General features: G+C 38.2%; 1 protein-coding gene across 2 annotated transcripts in view; it reads right to left on the minus strand.

Annotated features, from left to right (window-relative positions):
* Nucleotides 1-25,341, minus strand: part of ARFGEF1 (ARF guanine nucleotide exchange factor 1) — a 66,009-nt gene that overhangs the window by 20,802 nt on the left and 19,866 nt on the right. The window contains exons 2-18 of one of the 2 annotated variants that reach the window (XM_083623164.1): nt 22,534-22,564; nt 20,047-20,203; nt 19,189-19,335; nt 17,906-18,085; nt 17,299-17,575; nt 16,855-16,968; nt 14,927-15,102; nt 14,123-14,256; nt 9,744-9,978; nt 7,123-7,222; nt 6,844-6,983; nt 6,630-6,738; nt 4,964-5,165; nt 3,927-4,038; nt 2,596-2,801; nt 2,432-2,516; nt 1,069-1,240 (exon numbers count right to left, since the gene is read on the minus strand). In XM_083623164.1, the coding sequence (XP_083479290.1) occupies nt 1,069-1,240; nt 2,432-2,516; nt 2,596-2,801; nt 3,927-4,038; nt 4,964-5,165; nt 6,630-6,738; nt 6,844-6,983; nt 7,123-7,222; nt 9,744-9,978; nt 14,123-14,256; nt 14,927-15,102; nt 16,855-16,968; nt 17,299-17,575; nt 17,906-18,085; nt 19,189-19,335; nt 20,047-20,203; nt 22,534-22,564 (2,577 nt within the window). Of the gene's footprint in view, nt 1-1,068; nt 1,241-2,431; nt 2,517-2,595; nt 2,802-3,926; nt 4,039-4,963; nt 5,166-6,629; nt 6,739-6,843; nt 6,984-7,119; nt 7,223-9,743; nt 9,979-14,122; nt 14,257-14,926; nt 15,103-16,854; nt 16,969-17,298; nt 17,576-17,905; nt 18,086-19,188; nt 19,336-20,046; nt 20,204-22,533; nt 22,565-25,341 lie in introns of both variants that reach the window. The other variant, XM_083623163.1, reaches the window with a different exon arrangement.

Here is a 25,341-nt window from a genome sequence, read left to right on the forward strand (position 1 = left end):
CTTCAGACATCTACCATATATGAAACCAATTTCCACTTTCTTATTAACCGTTCTAACACTTTTTGCTAAACGTACCATATACAATTGTAAAACCTTTGCCCATTTTACCATATAAGGTTTGACTTGTTTCTCACAAGACAAAGACACAATGGAATGTTTTTAGCTTTTAAACAAGATGTTTTCAGTTTTTGAAATTGGGGAAGGGGCGATATGCTAAAGGAGTAGAGGAAATTTATGGCACAATTAGACAGGCATCACTTGATGTCACCCCACTGAAATAATCTAAAGAAGGTATTTAGGAGCCCATGGCTCTCCAGATGTTGCTGGACTGCACATCATAAGCCCCAACAAGCATGGCCAATGGCCAGGGATGATGGAAGCATTGGTCCAGGTTCCCCACTCATTATCGCAAGTGATTTATCATCCACGATTTAGCCACACACATAGATTTTCTTAAGAATACAAATAAAACTGGAAAAGGACTGATTTTGAAGGATAAGGGGGGGGGGGTAATTTGCTACACCCTAACAGAACTCTGCCTACTCCCTTGAAAATATTGACTCCAATATATAATATTCAAAGCTGAAATTTGAACAGTTAATGGTTGCAACAAAAACTACTACAGATTTTATGAGTGTTATCAATTACAGGAGAAGAAGAAAGGCCAACTGTTTGAAACATGCCTATACAACTAGAAATTTAGACAAGAACAGGTTCAGTTCCAACAAAATCATGGTTGTAATAAAAAACACACAATACATATGCTGGTTTCAACAGAAAGCTACATATATATGAAATATGAAAATGCATTTATTTTAACTTCCCTCCTATACTGCAATTTAGTGCAATTTTGCTGTTGCCATTTATTTGCACACACAGTTTTATATCTCTATATAAAGACAGAGAACGCAGAAGAGTAACGTGATGTGTACATGTACTTGCTCACTGATTATTTTTTTTGAAAGATACATTATAATAATATAGTTTTATTAGGCTGGTTGTCAGTATCAACAAGGAAGCGAGAAGCAACAATTATTCTGTGAAGCTTGGTATGCAGTGGGGGCTTACTTTGTTTACTTGTTTTTGTTGGTATCGTTAACTCTTTTGTTTCCTTCATTGAGATCTTTTTCCCTGCTATTTCATTATATATGGCAGATAGGTATTCTTCAGGGAGATCCTTGCTATCATTGATACCTCTGTTCATCTTAATGTATTGTTCTTTTGTCATTTTATTCTTTACCTAGAAATTTTTTGGGGGGGGGGGAAGCAGTTTAGTATTAGCCATGAAAGCAACGTCAGTAGGAATTACACCAGGATGTATGAATACATAGTCACAGAATCTACCAAGAGAGGCACCTTCAAGAAAAAATATGACCCAGGGAAGGATCCCATCTAGTCCACACACTCAGGTATCTCTCTCTCTCCTCCATCACCCACCAGTCTCTGCTACTGTTGATTAAGAAGAAGAGGAAGAGTTTGGATTTGATATCCCACTTTATCACTACCCGAAGGAGTCTCAAAGCAGCTAACATTCTCCTTTCCCTTCCTCCCCCACAACAAACACTCTGTGAGGTGAGTGGGGCTGAGAGACTTCAAAGAAATGTGACTGGCCCAAGGACACCCAGCAGCTGCATGTGGAGGAGCAGAGACGCGAACCCAGTTCACCAGATTACGAGTCCACCGCTCTTAACCACTGCACCACACTGGCTCTTAAACTTCATCAACTTCATACGGACATAGAAGTGGGCTATTAAAATCAGAATGATAATGGCAGCTTCCATATCTCTCCAAGGGCAGTTCTGAAGAAAAAGGCTTGGTTCATATTCAATACACTGTGCACTTGAATGGCCTGCCTACTAGCATTCACCAAACTTTTGTCTGTGGGTGCCTTTGAATAATATATCTGTTCTATTAATAGTGCTGGTAACATCTAAGCAAAAGTATGTTTCATTATGTTGGTTTCCTTATCTAAAGTACTGTAACACATTCATATACAGAAATGCCCCTACTGTGGCAGAAAACAGCAGACTTTATAAAATTGTTTGTACCTTGCCTTTCGGCCCTCAAAAGGCTTACAACATAGTAAAGCAATACAAAAAATGGACAGAACATTTAAAAAGACGCATGCAGAAACCCCACAATCTAACCAGACAAATCTAATCAGCAGGCAAGAATTTAAAACAGGCCAGAAGCCTGAAGAAATAAATAAGATTTTACCACCTGCCTAAAAATCATCAACATGGGAGCCATCTGGAACTCTTGGGAAGGTGTTCCAGGGTCAAGGGGTTGCAATCAAGACTTAAGATGCAGGAGGAAAATAAGATTTATTTAAATCAGAAGTAAAGTCAGCTTAAAATGGTGCTGGTTTAATAAACCTGAGTGAGTCACTTTGTAGATTCAAGTTATAATTAATAGGTTCTAAGTAATGTACCTGCGGGCTATGGAGATCTGTTGTCAACATGATAATTGAATAAGCCAAGACATAAGCAGTGTCAGCACTAGCAAAGAGGGTTTGCCTGAAACAAAAAATATACATAATCAATTTCCCCCTTTATCCAGCTATAGATTAGACAAAGGCAAGAGAAAGCCACTTACCCTTGGTTGCACTCCAAGTATCTAGCAGCAAATTTCTCCATCAATCTATCTATTTTCTGAGCTTCTCCCGGAAGACGAAAGCCTTCCAAAAACATGCGCAGAGCAGAAACAAAATCCTTTGCTGAAAAGTCATGCTGGTCCACATAGGCATACATAACTTCCTTATTAAATTTATCATTGTCTCCTAGGAACTCCCCAACTTGAGTCTAAAATGAAAATAATTAATTCCGGGTCAGGTCAACATGTATACAACCAAATGGAAAGTGATCCAGCCATACTGCATTTTTCATTTTTTAAAATATTTAAAAAATAAACACCCAGAGTATGTTGCTCTGTTGGTTGCTGATTATAGCAATCCACACTACAGCACAGGAAAGTTTATTAGCTCCAGTGAAGTGCTTGACAGGGGAAGAAAACCACCTTCCTTCCATTTAAAAAAAGACAAGAAACTGACTGACTGCCAATGTAAGCAAGAGAGCAACCTCACATTAGGATGGTATCCTCCAGGAGTTTACTGTACTCCCCCAACCCCCAGTTCTATGAACTGTTGCCCACAGCATTTGAGACAATTAGGTTCTGGCCCATAACAGATTCTGCATCATTCAAGCTCTGAAATTTGAAGTTCTAATCAACCAAGATGCCCAGAAGATCATCTTCACATTCATCTTGACCTATAAGATGCTCTAGATTTCAGAAGCGTATTCACATTTAAATTAAAAATAAAAATGGCTACTGTATATGTCCTTTTAAGGATGATCCTATGCTGCTGCACCAAGGAAACCTGGGATAATTTTACTTTGCTGAAGCCAGTAAAGGCAGTCTTTTTCCCACTGCCACCAGCTATTTAGAAAGGGGAGAGCAGTTATTTTAGATAACACACTACAGATGAGAAAGCCTTCCATTTATTTGTGATGAAACTCTTAAGATGCTTGAAATGGGATTATTTATCCATCTATTACAAATTCATAATCAGGTCTAAGCTATGTGCAAGCTACACATATTCCAGACAGCCAGTAGGACTATTCTTAGAATGTAGTCTCTTGCTCACATAGCAAACTACCTTTGTTAACTCTGGGGAGCTTACCAAGCAGTGGGGAAAGTGGTAGAAGGGCTGCGGCTGCTGCTTCAATTTGTTTTGCCACAAGTCCTGCTGGACATGTGAGGCCCTTGGGTGTGCTTAAATGAACTCTCTGGGGTGTAGCTATAAACACTTCTTTACCATTACACAGTTATGATAGGGATAAGTTTAAGTCTAGCTCAAACTACTGCAATTGTATTTACAAAGTAAATCACATATGAAATACATTGGACATTAATAACATTTTTCTTACAGAGTCTAATCTTTCTTCTTGATGCAAGAACTGGGCAATATCTTCAGGAGTAGTACCAAGCATACCTTGCTCTTGCAGGTACTGAATTCCTCTCTTTGGTTTCTTATTAAACCTGTATGTTAAATCACATGTTCATTAATCACTGAAAATGCACATACAAGGCAAAAACATCTGTATGCTGAGGGGGATTCACACCTTGGCACCACAATCATCCCAAGACCCATTTAAAAATCAAAACCCAGAGAATCTTCTTCTGGATCTGAGCCATAATTTGAAGAGTAAGAAACCCATCCCTAAGCAATAGTAAATTAGTAGAAGAAGTTCCAATTTACCATACTGTTAAAATATTTGAATGCATTTTTGTGGGGTGGGGAAGCTGACAAGAGAAGGGAAAGGATATAAAGATCATAATATATTTTAACATCAGGCTGTCATATTTCCACCTCGCAGTTCCTCATAACTACTTCTTAATACACATAAGAATAAGATCACAGTAAATTCTAAATTCCTTCTAAATGCCTATGCAATATTACTAGTCTACTTCTCCTTGACTTTATATCTATTATCACTGTTGTTTCCATCTGATCTTTGTCCACATTTCTGGTTTTTGAGTTTTGTTTTTTAAACAATTGCATTCACATCCTACTCCATTTCCAGCAGTAGCTCAGGAAAGAAAGGAATGAAAAAAAACTACCAAAGCTTTCAGCATAGATGTAATTGGGTAACACCTTAGTAACTGTGAGGTAAAAGGCCAAAAGAAAACCAGAGTCAAACTGAAGCTCAAATCCCAAGTGCACATCCTAGAAAATAAGTCTTACTGAATGCAGTTAAGACTTAAATCTGATTAATGTTTATAATTGGCCTGTAAGTCTGTAGTCCTCGAAGTTTGTAAGTACAGTTCCAGTGAAGTTAGCACTTTGAAAAATAGATGCTACAATATTCTTTCTACAAAGGAAGTAAAAGGTAGTAGATGAAAGAAAATGGAGACTCCCCTGCATTCTGACAATTTACATTATGGGTTAAACAAATAAACTTACAAATCTATTCCTTGTTCTATTATTTCCTTCTGTTGCTTTAGAACCTCAAACTGCTCTGGATTGTCAGTACCAGACATCTGCGTGCTATAGCTACCAATTCCTGATGAAGCTGTGGAGTCTAAGGAATTTAAGCTGCCATATCGGTTAATTGTCTCAGGGTGTTTTGTTTCAGTGCTGTCTTGTTCTGTGGGTTTTTCTTGTCCTGCACAAGAATAGCAAAGGAAAAGGATCTTTATAAGTTAGTTGATGTGTGTACCATTTTTAGAAGTTGCCGATTTGTTAACTGTCCATCATCATATTCAAAGTCTAATTAATAATATTTAGTAAGATATACGTCACTAGTTCTATGTGACAGAGAGTCACAACATTAGCATGTTTGGGGGGGACAATGAACCTAAACAAGAATATCAGATCTGAAGGTTGGAAGAAAATTAATTTTTTAGAAGAACAACCTAAAGTTGAAAGATTTAAAATAATACAGTGGTACCTTGGTTCTCAAACGCCGAAAACCTGGAAGTATGTGTTTCGGTTTTTGAACTTTTTTGGAAGCCAAACGTCTGGTGCGGTTGTCAGCTATTGTTTTTGGGGCACCTGCACACCAATCAGAAGCTGCACCTTGGTTTTCGAACATTTCAGAAGTCAAACGGACTTCAGAACAGATTAAGTTTGGTGCATTTGTTTTTGCTATTTATTTTGTGTTTTTGTTTTTGAGGCTTTTTTGGTTAATTTGTTTTTGTGACTGTGTGCAACCCAGCTCAGCTACTGACTGATTGACTGTGTGACTGCAGAAATGGATAAAAGCCCCCCATCCAAACAATGACTAACATCAGTGCAGGTAAGAAAAAAAGATAAATTTTAATTTTTATCATCTACAATATTGTCTTACTTATTTTATGTATAGTTCATTGATTATTGCTTTCATTTTATGGATCAATGGTCTCATTAGATAGTAAAAATCATGTTAAATTGCTGTTTTAGGGGTTTTTAAAAGGCTGAATTAATCCGTTTTGCATTACTTTCTATGGGAAAGCACACCTTGGTTCTGGAACGCTTTGGTTTTGGAATGGACTTCCAGAACGGATTAAGTCTGAGACCCAAGGTACCACTGTATCCTGACAGGTGTATTTATTATAACGAATGATACAACCCTTTACAAGATCAAAGCATGCTACAATTCTAGACATTGTGAATCCTTGAGGCACATTATATGATGACATAAAAACAGCTTACATAACTGTAAAGGATGTAGGAAACCGTCTGGCAAGTGGCTGTGGGAAAACTACTGCAAATGGAAGAACTTTCCTCAACTTAACAAAATGTGAGGAGAGATAATTGTGTGCTTCTGTCAGCACAGGGTATTGCATGATCTCTTGCCCAAGGTCTCAAAATATGTGCTTGGGTAAGAACGCGGTTGTTTGAAGTCTCTTGTGTAACAGTTTGTAGAACAGTGCCAACACCAGTATTTCCTCTACGGGTGTCTCTCTGGATCCAACGCTCTATTATTTGCAGACTTCACACATGCATGCAAAGCCCAATCATACCTGTAGCTGCAGTAATTTATATATCTGAGCAGGGCAAGTTGTCATACTTAGCAAACAGGAAAATCAACTTCAGTGCATTTCTGGTCAACACGTCACTAAGGAATAAGAATGTCAAAACAGCTTACCTAGGGTTGTTTGAGAGTTGGGATTTACATACTGATCCTTACTCCATTCCACCATGCACTTCAATATGGAGACTAAGCATTCAAGTCCCTTCTTTCTCAGGCTTAGCTCCTGCAATAATTTGTATATATTTGCAAAAAGATTTAGGTAATATTCCGTGTTAATTTAATTTGTTTTTACTACTAGAAACATACTGAGATATGCCATAGTTTTTACCTGAATGTTGGTCATTCCAAGTTCTTGACTGCCTCTTCCTTGAGCAATCTTGGACAGGTCGTTAACTAGTCTTTCAAATATGTTTGCAGCATTCAAATCACAATCATAGTTTACATAGATGTCCACTACACTCTGGGCATCTGTAACAGGAACAAAATTATACATTGAAACACTCTGCTAGGTAAACATATAGGCATAGCAACAAAACCCCTCAAAACCAGCAAGACATGTGACCCTAAACCTTTGAAAAGCAAATAGGTATGCCCAATGGAGTAATACCTGCGCATATCCTTGTCAGTGTTTGTATAACCATCCATTTATGATCAAAGGAGCTAGTAGAGGTTTCTAAGATATACAAAAAAATCTCTTTGAAGAAAACCTAGGAAAAATGGTATGGACAGAAAGAAGTTACATTTATTTCCCAAACCCTGTACTTCATTCATTAACTGTTATAATCCAACATCTGGCCCATGCAAAGCTTAACATATATAGAATTCATATCTTAATCTTGCTATATAGATTTAGCACCGATGCTAATAAAAATATGTTATTCCCTTCATCAGGACAATAGGTAGCCATGTGTTGTACAGGAACATTTTAATTCAAGGGAAATGATTCATAGAGAGTTCTTGTAGGTCACAAAGTCTGATTTTAACAGTAATTGCATTCATTCCAATTACTAATCTATCAGCTCCGTTAAATTGCATTTGGATGTCCTGCTAGGCAAAGTTGAAAAAAGCAAAACAGAAACAAAAAACAGTCAGCCCTGGTTTAAGAAATCCAGGATCTGTGCACTGAAGGCAGAGTGCAGAGGTAGGTAGGGTGGAAATGGTGCATGGATTCAATGTTCATTCTTGGATTCATAAACCATGAAAGAGAACATCCCAACTGGTTCTTAAAGTGCCTTTTTCCATTTGGAAAAGGAACATCCTTGAATACAATGCTTTTGTCAGCTGACAACAGCTTTCAGGCTAGTTAATATCCGACCTAGGGCATAAGCGGCAATAGCTACATACTTAAGAATCAGTTGTGTGAAGCCTGTTGATAGAGCTATATAAAACATTGTGTTCATCACTTTCCCATGGCTGGAAGCCAAAGAACTACTTATGACTAGCCCATATTGTTGTTTTTGAACTTTTGGGGGGACCAGTTCAACCCAATGTCATGTCCAACAACCCACAAACCTTAGAGCGCTTTTTGGGAATCACAGAACTAACTTCACAATTCGTTAGATTCTTTTGTCTAAGAAGCTAAGTATTTTGCCTCTATATGGGTTAGAATATGACATGTCAGGTTATTGTTTTTCATAAATCTCATTAGCATGGCTGAGTAGAAGTTTTGAGAAAAGTTTCTCAAGAGAGGTACCCACTTTCCACCAAAGAGACACATCTAAATGGAAATTTCCTATATTTTATATACGCACACGGTGCCTACAGGAAATGGGAACACCAACATGCAAAGCTAGTATTAAAACAGCCTGCAACTTTATCATAAACAATTGTAACAAGTATCCATCCCCGCTGCCACATAGCAAATAGGAGATGAACAGCAGAAGGCAGAACACACACAAGACTAAATCCTCATCACCAACTCTCATCTTCACCACTGGAAAACGATAACTTCCTGCCTTTTTCCAAAGGTGGAGGCAGAATGTAATAAACTGTACAGCGCCTGTCATTTCAATATGCAAATCACTTATATATACATTTACACAGTTATATATTTTAATTTAGTATGTTTTCTATTAGTATTTCTGGAACCATGAAGAAACTCATTCATTTTAGGTATGAGCTTCATAAATTGGCAAGAGGTATTTGTATGATGAAAAATTAATTTGGTGCCTTACAGTGACCTTTTCAAGACAAATGATGTATTGAGTTTTACCCTATACTTCTCAGGTACTTTTGGTGCTAATTAGAGGTAAGAGGTAAGACAATGCTTTTATGCTGGTTTGACTGAAGCATCAGTTTCATTAAAGCTGTTCAGTATTTTAATGGATGTATTATTCTATTGCTTTGTTTTATTATGTTATCTTCTCTTTTATTGTAAGCAGCTTTAGCTACGATTTTAAAAGAAAAATGGAGTATACCATAAATCAATCCCCATGCCCACATGTGTTCTATTTAATTTGCATAGAGGCCTTCTCTCTCTCTCTTTCTCTTTCTCTTTCTCTTTCTCTCTCTCTCTCTCTCTCTCTCACACACACACACACACACAGTATATAGGCCCTGCTTCCAGTATCTAGGCTGCAAAGATCACGCTGATAAGGGATTACCTACGTCAAGGGTCTATAAGTGAAGCCACACAAACTTGAAGTCCAACACATTAATGACAGGTGGAGATGGAGTGGGGAATGGATGATCCTGATTCCCTACTTTGCTATCTGAACATCCGCATGAGGGTACAATTCTATTCTCTCCCCTCACCCCACTCCCCCAACTAGATGTTTACTGAAGATTTATAAGAAAAACATTACACAACATGAAAAAACAACTGAAATACAAACTAAAACAGCAACATTTTGGTACAGATAATGTGTAAAACGAAGGAGAGCAGTGGCAGGTGACAATAATACAGTAGCAAATGAAATGCTCAACTAACAGTTAATTAGTTAGTAAACTCAGGCCAGCAATAAAAAATGCTTAGGGATGACATCTACAATTCTTTTCTTTGAATGCTGCAGTAAATTGAGCTCTTGATAAGTAGCAGTTTTGGGTCGATTTATATGAGTTTATTTAAAACAAGGTGATCATTAAACCTAATGAAGTCAAGTTAGTCTGAGGCTAAAACGAAATTGTTATTTTATGAACCTTATGTATTTTAACTGAACAGTATGCGATGCCTAGAGGGATACTGAATTACTTCAAGTAAGGTGCTTAAATTGCTGGATGTTAACTTACCTCAATTTGCATTTTCAGGTGAGTCTTAAAATTTGAAAGTAGAGTGAGGAATATAGAAAGCGAAAGTTCAAACACTTCTGGAACAGACGAGACTCCGTTTTTAGACAGTGCAACACAAAGATACTGCTTAATAGCATTGATAAACATTTCATTTGTCCTGAAAACAGGTCCTGCATTTTGCAGAATAGACAGCAGCAACTGCAATGAAAGGATCTTTGACCGCAATTCATGAGACCTAGAAGGAATAATTGCAGTTATTTGAACAATTCGTGGGAGATATTTCTCTTTATAAAAACGACTAAGAACATCTCTAAGCTATTGTTAGAAAATCCTAGGCAATTATATAAAATATAAACCAACAACTTAATGTATTAGACAACTACCATTGCACAATGATTTACTGAAAGTGAGTGTTTACAGTAGAGCACGCTGTGTATTTCATACACCCCAGGCACAATACACCAATCAGGAACAGTAGTTTAATCCAGTGGCGTAGCGTGGGGGGTACAGGGGGGGCCGGCCGCACCGGGCGCAACATCTGGGGTTAGGGCAAATCCACGGGTTAGGGGGTGCAAATCCACGGGTTAGGGGGCGCAAATTACTTGCCTTGCCCCGGGTGCTGACAACCCACGCTATGCCACTGGTTTAATCACTTTCATTGCTATGAACAGCACCTTGACCTTTATGGAGCAGTTACAATGTTCTAAATGCTAGCCTGTCAATTCTCAAAAAACTCATGTCAGCTCTCTCTCCTAAATATTTTCCCCCCTCTTTGTGCACTGAGAGGGGGAGAAGGGGAGAGCTCTTTTTATTTCTAAATCATAGGCACAAGATAAGGATAAATTTTGTTCCCTTTGATGGCATGGGAGATTTACATATCAGTTGTGTCCAGTACTTTTTTTGTGGGGCGGGGGGAACCCAATACTACAGTTGTACTCACCTGAAATGTAGTTTCCCATTCCCAGTTCCAGGTCAGCAGGATTGGTTGGTGGCTCCTCCCCCTGATCAAAGGCAGGAAGCAACCGTTCAGAAGGCAGGGCTCCCATCATGCAGTTCAAGGACTCACCAAGCTCAAGAAAGCAGGAGTCATAAAGAACGGGAGGAAAACCTACCTCCTCCTAACAAAAACTACAACCAACTTGAACGGTATAAGGAAATGACAGAAAGGAAAAAAGACTCTTGCAGCTCACTACCTAAGGTGGGGCCTGCTGACCTATCACTGGGAATGGAAAACTACATTTCAGTTGAGTGAAACTGTACTTTTCTCCATTTCCAGTTACAGGTTAGCAGGATGGGATGTGCAATAGCTAACTTCCCTAGGGTGGGCTACAGCTGCAGGAGCTAGGGAGGAGCACCTGCTGCAGGACCCTCTGACCAAACACTGCCTCAGGTGAGGTGTATGTGTCCAAGCAGTATTGTCTGGCAAAATGTTAAGGCATGCCCCAGGTGGCTGTGCGGCAAATCTCCTGAAGGAGTGTGAGAGGGAAAGGTGGCCCAAGTGGCCGCAGACCTAGTGGAGTGGGCTGTGATATGCTGAAGAACATAGATCTTTTGGGCTTTGTATACTAGCCCTATACATGCCTTGGTGCATCTGTAAAGAGTGGTTCTTGACACCTTATTCCCCAGGGAGGAGGGGGGGATGGATGGAGACAAATATGCTCTTGGATTGTCTGGATAGCTTCAGTTCTGGCTATATTGACCTTAGGGCTCTACAAACATCCAGTGAGTGCCAGGCCCTTTCCTTGGCGTATACCAGGGATGGGCAAAAGGTTGGTAAAACGATCTCCTGTTGAAGGTGGAAACAAGAGGAGACTTTGGGCAGAAAGGAGGGATCAGTCCTGAGAACTACTCTGTTCTCGTGGAAAATACAGAGATGTTTAGTGATAGAGAGCATGTTTAATTTGGAGACTCTGTGGGCAGAGGCAATAGCAATGAGGAAAACCACTTTGGGAGACAGGATTTGGAGAGAAACTCATCTGAGAAGCTCAAAGGGGGCCATTGCAAGGTGTAGATTCCATAAAGGGAATCTGTCAATAGTGGGGGTACAAATTAGTGCAGCACCTCTGAGGAAGCATTTTAGTAAGGAGTAAGAGGAGAGCGGAGGAGAGCGTGACTTTGAAAGAATTGAGGCGATCGCTGCTGCCTGATGTTTCAGAGTATTAACTTTCAGACCTTTTTGTAGGCCTTGGAGAAATTCCAGAATGGTGGAAATGTCAAGCTTGGTGGAGTATGACAGGAGGAAAGCCTTCTAGATGGCTTGGTAGATGCATATTACAGCAGGTCTTCTGGAATAAAGAAAAATGTCTATCATTGCTGACAAGAACTTTCTTTTTGTAAAAAGTTCCCATTCAAATTCCACAGTCAGCTGACTATGTAGTAAAAGGGGGGTGGGGGTGGGCAGATGTAGAGACTCAGGATTTTGTGAAACCAGGGTCAGGGTGGCCAAAATGGTGCAACAAGAATTACTCTGGTCTTTTCTTCCTTGGCCTTGCATGGGACTTGTGGCAAAACAGGTGTTGGGGAAAATGCATACAGTAGTCCCTGAGGTCAGAGCAAGATGAGCACCCCAGGCCTCTGCTTTCAGAGTGTGAAACCTAGTGAAGTAGCAAGGGAGCTGATTATTTCTTTCTGAGGTGAAGAGGTAGACTTGGCACTGGCGGAAACAATACTGGATGAGCTGGAATATTTGTAAATTCAGCTGCCACTCCACCTGATCCACCTTCTGAGCTTCCTGCTGAGCCAATCCACTTGGATGTCTAGGAGGCCTGAGATGTGCTCTGAAGTGAGAAACTGAATGTTGACTTCTGCCCAATTCATTAGCAGTTTCCTTCAGGAGATCCCAGAGTTGAGTTGAGCCTTGCTTGTTGATATTCCGTTTGGCTGCTGTGTTGTCTGTTCAGATAAGGAAGGGGAAGATGGCTTGGGAAGTGCTGGAGAGTCAGATGAGCAGCTCTGAGTTCCAGCCAGTTGATGTTCATTGTCACTTCTGCTGTTGACCACTGATCTTGGTTCGAAACATCCTGGCAATGGACTTCTCATCCTGTAAGTCCCCAGAAACTAGGATAGAAATGGGTGGATCCACCCTGGGCAATTTTACTTTACTTTACTTTACTGCATTGCATTTGTACCCCGCTCCTCAGCCAAAAAAGCTCCCAGAGCACTAACATGGATAAGGAATGAAAAACTTTAACTAAGCTATCTATACTATTAAAATATTAAGGTAGGTAAAAGAAGGGAAAGAATGAATAAACCAAGAGCTAATGGTAACTGGCTGACTTTGACAAAGGCAGGAGCAGAACTGCATGATGGGAGCCCTACCTCTCAAAAGGTTGCTGCTTGCCTTCAGTCATGGGGAGAAACCATCAACACATCCTGCTGACCTGGAACTGAGACTGGTAAAATAAAGGTGTACTGCACAAAACATTGCAATTTAACATACAATCTGAAAAAAAGTTGCTTGCAAGCATTCCTAACAGGCCAGTGAAAAGCTGAAAATCAAATTGGATATATACTGGAATATTTCTATACATTGCTGGTCTAAAATAAAATTTGAAAAAGACTTGTACAGTGTCCTTTTTTCTCACTTAAGTACTAATATGCTGCTATGGAAGTGTTATGTTGCATGTGATATCCTGCAGCGTAAACACTCTAAACTTCTGTTAAATTGCCAAAATCAATTTAAGGACTTCATATATACTTTAAGTTTTTACCAAATATTTGCCAATACATTTTCCATGGAAGTCAGCCCATTTGGGCTGCCTATAAATTATATAAACATATAATTCAGGGTGTTGGATTGAAAGGAGAAGGACTGGATCCTATGGGGCTATTGCATGACAGGAAGGACATGCTAGGATTCAACTCACCTCTCTGGGTCTAATCCAAAACAATTATTTCTTAAACCACCATTTCCGTTTTATATCTTAGCACTAGAGATTAATGTATCATCTGAAAAACTGCTTGTCATCTAAATAATTGTCATCTTCTATTATTCTCAAATAAGGGCTATCCAGTAGTATCTATTCTGAGGTACAAGGAACATAATCAAGAAGACAAGATTGGTAGCCCAAAGGAAGATACTTTTAGTTACTCTCAATTCAAGTCCCTGATAAAACCCAATTGACTGCAGAGAGGACTTCATGTGCATGGAACAGAACTTCCAAACCCCAAAGTTTCCAAATATAATTTATCCAGAAGCTTAATTTATTTTCATTGATTCTGTTGCACCGTATTCTAGATATGCTTTCTATGATTCAATGATAGTGATACTATCTTATGTTAGATACTGCATCACATGATAGTGCATCAGGAGGAGGAAGTGCAGCTACGGATGCATATACACCATCTAAGTATTTCATAGCAGAAGAATCTCAACTTACTTTGGATCAGGTGGACCATCAGACAGAGGCTTCATAGAGAGTTTACACAGTGACCTGAATACTAGGAAGGCATCCTTTTGCAAGATGTGGGAAAATTTAGCACCAGGGGTAGGTCCTGAAGAATTTCCAGATTCCTAAAGAAATTAACACGTTTTTAATAAGCCATTTAGCATTAAGCAGAAGTGTATGGAGTAAAAACCAAGCTTGGGGATAGAAGGATATGATAAAATATTTGCTAGCAAATAATGCAGCAGTTATTACTGTACTTTTCAAAGTCAGCTGTCATGCTCAAAAATCACAAGCCTAACATTTTTGAAGCGAATTGGTTCAAAAAGTCAATTTACACCACATTCTTCAATGATAGTGATCAGATATATACCATTTTGGCGCCTGGAAAATTATAGTCAGCAAATCAGAAATTAGCCTTTGTGTTATGTACTCTTAGAAACTCAAAGAGCTCAGAAGTGACTTTGAGAGTGAATTTAAACAAAAACTGATTAGCTACCAATTGATACAACTGAAATTACTATAAAAATGAAAGCTATCATATTCATGCTGTTGTAAATCCAAGAGTCAAAGATTATTCCTGCATTTTATTTTACTGCAATATCACACATAATCTTGGCCTAGGACATAGTAATAATCTTTGTCATAAAGTATCTGTACTACAGAATTTTGCAAGCTCTCTTTACACAGCATTTACCATTTCAATGTTCTGTAAAAGGCCCCCTTTTTAAATTGTAATCTGACATAAATATATTCAAAAGGTGTACTGGGTTTAAGACTAAGCATACATGCCTATACCTGAGTGTCATTGGAAGAGACTGATAACCTGTCATCAGGTAAAGATGGTGTATAAACAACAGAAATAGGTGTCCCTGGAATTCCATTTGCCTGGATGTTTTCACTGTCACTTCCATCTTCTGAAGTCCCCATTGGTCCATCAATCATAACCTTTTCAGCAGTTCTTTGTCCTACATCTACAGGATAAAACAACCATGTAATAAAAAACATGATATTTAAAAGGAATTGATAAGATGGTGTATTAATATTATTGGCAGAATAAAATGTCAAGTCTTTAATGTACATTGTCAAATACAAGACCAGAAGATTTTCAGCCTCACAACAGATTGCCTTGGTTCCATACTACTATATGAAATCAGTGTCAGAAAGACATTACATTTTCAACATTAAAACAGCTGGCTGAGAAAGTATCATATTCACCAGGACAAAGAACTATCAAGAGTTTAATGTTAGCACCTAAGAATTAAAACAAATGTTCAGCTTTGCTGACAGTAACTACTGGAAACTAGCTTAATGAGCTACCTAGAGCTAATGTGGGTTTTATAATATTAGTCTATTGAATTATGACCGTAACACATACATTATTTCTTATGGCAGTCTTTATAATAAACTATTATAAAAATAGTTTAATAAACTATTAATTTTTCAGCACTAAACAGGGCCAGAACCCCAAAATTTATAGTATTTTCTCAGCTCTGATCAAACATTTTAATAAAGTGTCACAACTAATAAACATCTCATTAAGTTTCTTAGGAGAGAAAGAAAACCTGCTGTGAAGAGCTCACACAGAAGCAGTGAAAAAATACAGAAATAAGTTGTCAAATCCTGATAACTCAAACTAGGTCAACTCATTAGCTCAAGTATCACTTGAAATTTCCCTTTAACAGAAACACAACTGCCCCAAAAACATTTTTCTGCTTGCTTTACTAATATGAGCACCAGTGCAGCTAAAAACAGGTGATGCTGTAGAAATAACTGAGATATGACTAAATTAAAGTGTCATTTAACTCTTCAGTTTCCACTGATTATATTTCTTTAATAAGCCAAAGTCCTATAAAGGTTTAAGGAATCAACAATGACTGGAAGACATAACTAGCTGCAAGACAAAATCTCTCAGGCTCAATTCAAACATAATGATCTCAGTGTAAGAAACCATGGTTTTATTAAACCAGATTTCATATCCTGATTTGTAAAGAGAGATTAAACCACAGTTTTCCAGTTTGTATGTAATAGGAAACTGTTATTTAAACAACCTTGCAAAGTATTCTACTACAGTGTCCCGGTTTACACATAAAGTCAAGTCAAGCCATAGTTTAACACGAATGAGCAAATGTGTGGGCTCCTGGAGAAGAGATCAGGGTCATTTTATTCCTCCATGGTCATTTTGCTGCTGCACTGTGCTAAGTCATGGTTTGGCTTAAAGTGTTGTCTGTACCAAGGCTTACGGTACAGCCCTACCAACCACAAGCTATAAATTATAGGACAAATATTGGTTACATTTCATGGTTTGTCTGGAGAAAGCAAATCCATGAGACTGGGAATGGACAATACATGATTTAGCACAGCCCAAAGGCAGAACAAGCGAGGAGAAGCAAAACAGCTGAAATCTATTATCGATTCATCATTTGTGCTAGTTTGCTGTAGTGTTACATGTGAAACCAACCAGAGTATGAGAAACAGGAGAGCATGCACAGGTACACCACTTGTTCTCATTCTGATAAATCATAATAAGACTGATAATGTTTACATATGAACTAGACCTCAGTAATGCACAATATTTTAAGTGAAGGTCAAGTCTACATTATCATTTTACTTAAAGCCCAACTTCTTGCCCTACACACAAAGGAATTTTACCACTACTTCCTTCTACTAAGTTCCTGCAAGTCCCTTCTCAATTCAGCAATACACTTTAAAGGTAAGTATAGTACCTCCTACTACTATGTTCACCATTTCTTGGACTATACTTTGTACAATATCCTGTGCCGTTTCTTCATATTGATTGCTTTCTCCATCATATGGCCCTGTATCATTTTTAGACAGAGCTACAAAATAAAAACAGAAAATATATTACTCAAAATATATCAGAATTCCATTCGAGTCAGTTTTATTACTTTATAAAGAATTAGCTCTTAAACAGAATTGATAGTTATTCGTTGCATTTATTTAATCTGAGCTGATAGCAATTACCTAGAAAACAAGTAGAATGTCAACTGTGACTACAGCATAGCTTTGTAAAGAATCAATAAACCTTATAACACCACCTGCTAGCAATCTACATGTTACTTTAGCTAAATGAAAAAGTAGTAATTATTTCTCAAGACTTCATACCCTCTTTCACCCCACTATGACAAGAAAAAGACACCCATTATTACTTTCTGCTGCTGTTGCTTGGTCAGCTTCAGTCTGCTCATTTTCTGCACTGGAAATATCAGATCCATTTTCTGCTTCTGTGTCTTCTTGAAGGCTTTTGTCCACATCATTTGCATGATGGTCCAAGTCCCCTTCATGGTCCTGGGAGAGCTGATCAATAGTCTGCTCTGAAATATGTCTCAACTGAGGTGATTCAGGCTCATGATGGCTTAAGGGCGACTGCTGTAGATGATGCTGCTGCCGATGTCTCTCTTTCTCCATTTGCTTGGCTTCTTGAAGCTATGAAATCAATCAATAAATAAAGTATTAAAGAAAATCTCTTCTATCAGAACAACCATGTCTGCTCCTCTACACACCAGATAGTATGAAACGTTAATATCCATAAATTAAAAGATGCACAATTCAGGGCTTCTTTCAATTTTTCTGGTCTTCAGTTGTATTCTATACATGAAATTCGTACAAGCTAAATTGTGTGTCTTTCACTGGACTATTATTTCAAATTAAACAACGTGGACACAGCTGGCAAATCAATCCAAGTGTTGCACAGGAATACTAGAATTTAAATATGCATTTGAAATCAATATCAATTTGAAATGCAAACATACTTACTGCTTGGTTTTCCATACGTGCAAATATAACATTCAGCATTTGTGTGAGAGTAGCCTTGGCTGTGGTTTGATTTATGAGATTTTTGCTTGCAAGATAGATATTGTAACATGTTCTTACAGCTTGCAGCACTGTCCCTTCGTGAATCTCTATGTGTTGAGAAGTTACTGCTGTGAGTAGAGCCTAAAAAAATAAAAATAAAGTTAACAATTGAAAATACTGAGGCCCTCACCTCATTTAAACATGCTTAACGTGTACCCTGCTTTTTAAGATACAGCGGCAAATCCAGACTGCTGCCATACCATCATCATATATATGAAGACCAGGATACACATGCTAAGTGCATTTAAAGAAGATGGATCTTATGCCAATGGCTCCTATAACCATTTAAATAGGACCTTTGTACACAAGGAAGCGTGTACATATCATTTTCTCCTTACTGCTGCAATTAAGCAATGGTGTGATTGTGCATTTAATGATCTTATTCATTAAACATTTATCTCTGTCTTTCCATTGAATAAGGACAATGTACCTAGTTAATGGAAGAACTGAGTGCCTGAAATGTTAAATAGCATGTTTCAGGCAAACTGGAAAAATCCATGCCCAGAACAAGGAAGGAAAATTCAGTTTGTAAATCAAGGCACTGAACCTCCAACTCAACATTGCATAACTACTCAATGTGCATTTCAGACATAAATTGTTCAAGAATAATTCTTATTTACTAACCCACTTTTAGCACTCATTTCAAAGAGGCCACTATGTGGAATGAAAGCCTTCTTCCTGATGACACCTGGCTCCTGCGCACAGATTAGTTCCACAGTAAATCCCAAATACCCACTATCAACTTTATAAAGGTCTTTACAGTCTATGTGTGATGTTCCTCACTCTAAACATATAAGTGCTATAAATTTTAATTACAGCAACTACATGATGAGAGGGGAGGGAAAAGGATTCATGGAATTAATTCTCTCATATTCCAGCCAAATGACTGCTTAGTTGTAGCTGTCAATTCCAATCACCTTTCTGCGGGTCCAAACCTATTAGATAGGGCCCTGAAAAAGCAATTCTATTTCTGTTAACCGTAAAATGTTTTTGTGAAACTGATAAGCAACATTGAATGAATATTCTTGTCCAATTAAGGTACTAACTGATTAAACAAACTATTACATGTTTTCAGCTTCAGCTCTTGTTCAACATGCTTGAATTGCAGGTCACTGTCTTGGGCGTAGAACTCATTTCAACAGCAAACTCTAATGAGAGCTAATGATCAGTTGACATCAGATTACCTTTATAATTTGTAGCTGAACCCCTTCGTCTGTCTGAGGACCTTGAAAGCAGCCACATATTGTTTCAATAATTCTATCAATCAATTTTTTTCCAGGTGCTGTACTATCTGGAGCACTGCCAGTTAAATGTCCATAAGCTATAAGTTTCTGGGGAGTAAAGCAAAAGTACAACTGAACAAGCCAGCTTAACACATGATTATATTTTGTACCGTGCAGGTTAATTCTCATTGACAGTAACATTGCAGAGTATTACATTTCTTAAAATCCTGGGGTACACTTGAGATGAGAGGGAAAACAGATCCAAGCAGGAACTAGCAAGACAGTGGTGCATTCCATCACAAGTGCAGTTTACAGTGACCATCTTTTACTGTGGCATTTGAACTAGGGCAAGTAATGGTTACCACTGCATATAGTTTGTCTCCAAATGACAACCAGAAACTCTAGTTTGAACTGGGTTCATTATTTCAGTTTTATTAAAGCATAGTAGAAAAACTACTGCTGGCCCATAGTAGAAAAACTACAAAGAAGTAGGGAAGCACATTGGTGTGTAAAGGAAGGAGGAAACACGAGACGTCTATAGCACATTCCCCACAATTAAACAATAGATTAACCATGACAATTGAACCAGGCTAGTGAGTAGTCCAACTGTCTCCTAATAAAGATTCTTAGCAAGGCAATCTACCTTTAAAACCAACAATTTCTCTATGCTGAAATTTTATGAAACAACTTAAACCTCACTAGTTGTACTGTGTTAGCAATTAAAAATATAATCTAGGGAAACAACTATATTTCCTTCCTTTATAAAAAGAAACCACAAATTTAAGAAAAAAAGTTAATGGCATATAATTCAATACAGACCTGCAAACAATCCAGTGATGTGCTAACAATTCTTGGACACTTGGACTGGCATGCCAATTCAAATGGTAAGAAGTACTTGTCTGCCTCAATAAAGCTTGTTTTTGACTTCACAGGTGGGAGAGTGCTTGAACCAGCCTTTGCTTCTCCATGAGGAGGACTGAACAGAAAGATCCAATTAGAATGGCAGTTGAGTTAACAGCAAAACAATTTAATATGAACATATACACATCTACAGTTGACCACCAAGTATTTGATGTATGTTCAGTTTTTCTCTTTTAACAGTCAAAAATTCATCTTACCAATTAAAACTGAACCGAAATAAAGACAGAAATTAGCAACAGTCTGCTATGAAGTCAAGACAAATGTAACAATTTGCAATGAACACAGCAACAAGTTATGGATTTTAGCAGGCTTTCAAAGAAAATATGTATTAGTTGGAGTCGGCTAACAGATTGGCTGGTTGTGCATGCTGGCTTGGATGTGAAATAGATTTTGTGCATGTTGGTTTAGATATGGAATAGGTTTTGTCCTCCATATGAATAACAGGCACCTGAATATGGATAAAGTAAAGGGTTACATATAAACTGATGTTTCTTAAGAGCTAGGATTTAAAAAGATGTGTACCATCATTTACTTGTGCAGGAACATGTAACGGCATCCAGTTGGTTTTTCCCAATTCATTTTATAATGATCCGAGACAATGATGTTTGCCCTCCAGTAAATTAGGACTAACCACTTTTCAGTATTTAAGTAATGATTTCATGACAGGTAAGGTTGGATTTTGCATACAAAATCCAACTATCTTTTATTGATGGAAGGCTTTTGCATCCCTCCTAAGAACAAACATATACTGTATATTGCAAGATTATTTCAGTACCTAACTTAGGATATCCATCCACTTAATTGTGCAATGAGACTTCCCCTCTCTCCTATAAACCCCATGATTCTCTAAATGCACTGTGGGGGTTTCCCAACCCTCTGGAGCACATTGGGGGGGGGGGAGGAAGGAGAAGTTCACACGACGTTGAATGTAAGCTTTCATGCTTTTTCTACAATTTTTGGGTGAAATTTATCAATTCCATATTAAGGTGGCACCCTACTCCCTCATTAACAACTTCAATTTATGGATTTGAAGCACTTTTTTCAGTATTAGTAGGAGTGTAGTTCCTTTCTATGGTAACCAATAATCAGACTTGTGACATGGTATTTACAAATACCATGGCATTTATGGTATTGTAAATACTGCTATAGAATGTGTCTTCACTCTGTTCCTGTACATACTGTTCTTTAACAAGCTTGGAAAGAGAGGCTATATATTAATACTGCTGTCATTTTACAGTAGGGAATACCTATATGGGTCGGAACGTATCCAGTTTAGTTTTCTAACTACATATTTCACTGTTATACCTGTTAGATCATCATTATATACTGCCTCTGGACCACTGCTAGGAGGGAGGGATTTTGGTTCAGTTTATACATCCTGTGTGTTTATATTGAATGTTACTTTGCGATTTAAGAATTGTTTCCTTAATTGCTATGCTTGTTGACATTTGGTTAAGGATTTCATTTTGTACCTTCATGCTTTAGAACCTTGTGACATGAGTATCTTTTTAGTTCTTTTCTGTTTCCCTTTATATGTGCTCCTTTACCATGTTTCATTTGCAGGGGATTGGGAAGACTGTTTTATAGACTTGCAATTAAATTTTTGGTCCAATCTCCATCTGAAAAGTAACAATTTTGTTTAGGGCTTGCTTGCTTGCTTTTTAAAATTTGAAAGAGCTACAATGTTCCCTTCATACTAGGTGCCTATAGGGAGGTCCTGTGTCAGAAGGACAAATGTGATGAGACCAAGTTTTCCATCTCAAGACTGTTCTGAAGCCATGAAATGTCTAACAAAGCATGAAAAACCTGTTTCTCACAAAGGATGCTAATGCTCTTAATTATTCTTAACAACATGCTGACATACTTTACACGTTTTCCAAGTGTAAACTGAAGTCAGAGTGATTAGCAAGAAAGTGCTCAAAAAATTAATTTGTACACTACAAGTAAAAGTTTTTAATTTCTTCAAGTTGCAGCAAGTATGCAGTGAACCTCATACACTCTAGGCATGGTAACTTAGTGGCAAAACATATACAGTGGCACCTTGGTTTAAGAACAGTCCGGTTTAAGAATGATCTGGTTTACAAACTCTGCTAAACCAGAAATAGTGTCCTGGTTTGAGAACCATCTCGGTCTAAGAATGGAATACAAACGATGGAAGGGCAACGGCAGTGGGAGGTCTCATTAGGGAAAGTGCACCTCGGTTTAAGAACAGTTTTGGTTTAAGAATGGACTTCCGCAACAGATTAAGTTCATAAACCGAGGTACCACTGTAGTTCATAAAGCCCCCCCCCCAAAAGGTACAATGACAACTGACTTCATCTCTGTACAAATGATGCTGAATGTATTTTCAGAGCAATTAATCATGATTAATAAAGAAAAAAGTACCTTTGTTTTCCAGTTTCTGCTTTTATTTCCTCTGGAGAAAAAAAGGAAATAAAAACCTGTTTTACAAACATTACAGCAACACTAACATAAATAAACTAACATTAAATTACATTAAACAAAAATTTATAAACATTTATAAATATCGTTCTACATTTCCAGTGCTGCTCAACTGCCAAAGAACACATTAGGATTACATTACTATATACACACATGCATATACCACAGTATGATTCAGCCCACTTCAATCACAATTTAAAATTAAATCATGAATATGTCTCAAGATAAACTGAAAAAGAATGTCTTCCTGCTTACAAGCAAGCATCAAATGTAGACTGAACCCTGAAAACCCATAAACATTCATGGACAAGATGTAAAACAATTTGTATTATGTGCTTTTGAAAGAAAAAAATCCTTAAGAAATCTTGTTCAGAAGGTGAATAAGTAGGCAAGACTTCTCTCCCAACCCTCCAGGCCCAAGTGTTTTCCAGTCTGAAATTAAGTAATTTATACTGCACTACAAAACAACATTATGAAAATATATACATATATACACAAATATACACACATGTGTATAAACACACCCCATACAGATCTCACCATTGCTATAAGCAGACATTATACTGGGAAGTTTGAAAGGCTAGCTAGAAAATATTTTCACAATAGAACATTTATTCATAACAGGCTAGAACATCGGTTTATTGCCAATTTCATTGGAATTTTAACTGAATTTTATGTAGACTTCCTAGATTATAATAGACAACTCCCCCAACCGTGCCACCAAAATAGCTGTTCAAATTGCCAAATATTTTTATTTTTCGTCTAGTTTTTTATAAAGATATACTTTTATAAATATCTATCTTGCCCTTGGGATTTTCCCCAGGCCACACCTCTCACCAGACCTATTTCATACCATTGAGTGTTTTCGCCTGGCTGGTATGTGTCTTTGAACTTGGGTAACACCTGATGGTTGTCTGGATGAAGGATGGATAGTGGTGAGTGTGTACAGAAATTAGCCTGCTGTACATTGGTAAAATTCACTTTCGGTCCTTCGCTCATTTTATTTCTGGCCCTGCCCATCAATGGCAAGCGGTCCCTGGAAGGCTGCCCAGGTGAGAACGCAACCCCTCTATCTGAGAAAGCTTCCTCACTCCTGTTTTATGCCAAATAAGTTATGCTTTATCTCAGGCATGTCCCCGTTGCGGGGGCCTAATCCGGCCTGCTGGTTGGTTTAATCCTGCCCCTGTAGCAGTTTATTTCCTGGGGTAAAACCCGAAAAAACCTCAACAACTTCAATCCTACAAAAAAGGTCAACAACTTTGGTTGGCTCTTTGGTTGGCCCTCACAGCCCTTCACTTCATCAAATCTGGCCCTCCTTGAAAAAAGTTGGGACACCACTGCTTTATCTGCTCAAACGCAAAATTTGCAAATAATCCTTCCTGTGGGTTGGATCCAGACATGCCCTTTCACAAACGGAAGAGTTCCTTCTGTTTATGAAAAGTACTCTGATCCAGCTGAGGTTCCCACTCAAGGAAGGGGCTGAGAATTTTTAGCTGATGTTTTCCTCTGTCTGTAGACCCCCAATTCACCACGCCTTCTGTTCCAGAAGGCCCGATAACCATCTAAACAACCTTTCAGAGGGCATAGGGGTAGGAGGGTTCAGGAAATATTACCACTCCCTTTCTCCTGCAGGACATTCCACGAGCAGAATTCTGCTTGTGGGAAGTCTCTGGATTAGACCTCCTATCAAATCAACCCTTTTGTTTTTAAAGAACCCTAGTGATTCAGTCCTCTTTGTACTTTATACACAGACAGCCCAAAACTCTAGTAGTAGTATGGTTTACATAAACCATTTTAAAATGCAATTCTCAAAGCACAAAGATCCTCTACTCTAAAAATATTCCAAGTTTCAGAATTTACTTTCAGAATTCCCCCCATTTCCAAAGATGGAACATCAGCTACGTCATTTTTACTGTTAATTTCATGCTCAGGAGCATTATAGGATTAACTGCCAAGGGAATGCAGACGGAGAACACAATAAGACAAAGGCCCAGATTTGTTCTTCAATTAAATGTCAAATTTCTTAGATCTTTAATAAGCTTCCATCAGAAAAACCAATCCTACTTTATGGCCGGGTTCACCTAATGGAAATGACGACAGTGATGTAAATGAATTTGACACAGAATAAATCCTTTCAAAACTACAGTCAAACGTAGTTTAAAAAGTCAGCCATATCAGAGCTTGTTAACTGGAACTCCTGGACAGATTGCAGGGACTCTAGCCTAGTGAGCTACTTAGGACTATGAGCACCCCAGCATTAGAACTTTCTCTGAGAATGAACGGAAGAGAATGGTAGTCTATAGCAGTGTCCCCTGCAATTGGCAGGTGCCATTTAGCCTCAGGATTAGCCACCTTGGTATAGATACTAGAAGCCTGATATTCTGCCCAAGAGAACAGTATTTTGTGTGCCTGTGCCATTTCAAGCCATAGCTCAACTCATAGGAGAATGGAGTATTCATCCACAGCCCACTTTTACATGGAGCAACAATTCAGCAACAGTCATTTTGAAAAGAAATTATGAGCTTTCATACATGCTGATCAATAGCTTGCCACATCTACGTTTTATCATTATTTCTGCAAGGAAGTTCTCAAGAAGGTCTGCCAGCTGGTGGGCAGCTGTGGGCAAGGGTGCCACAGTGTATTTCCCACTTGTGTCTCTCTTCTCTTACATTCTATTATTCACATGGGGTGGTAATATTCAGCTATGCTTTACTCAGAATAGACACACTGATACAAACTGACTGAACTTCA

Source organism: Podarcis filfolensis (genome assembly GCF_964270895.1).
Source record: "Podarcis filfolensis genome assembly, chromosome: 7".
Lineage (NCBI taxonomy): Eukaryota > Metazoa > Chordata > Lepidosauria > Squamata > Lacertidae > Podarcis > Podarcis filfolensis.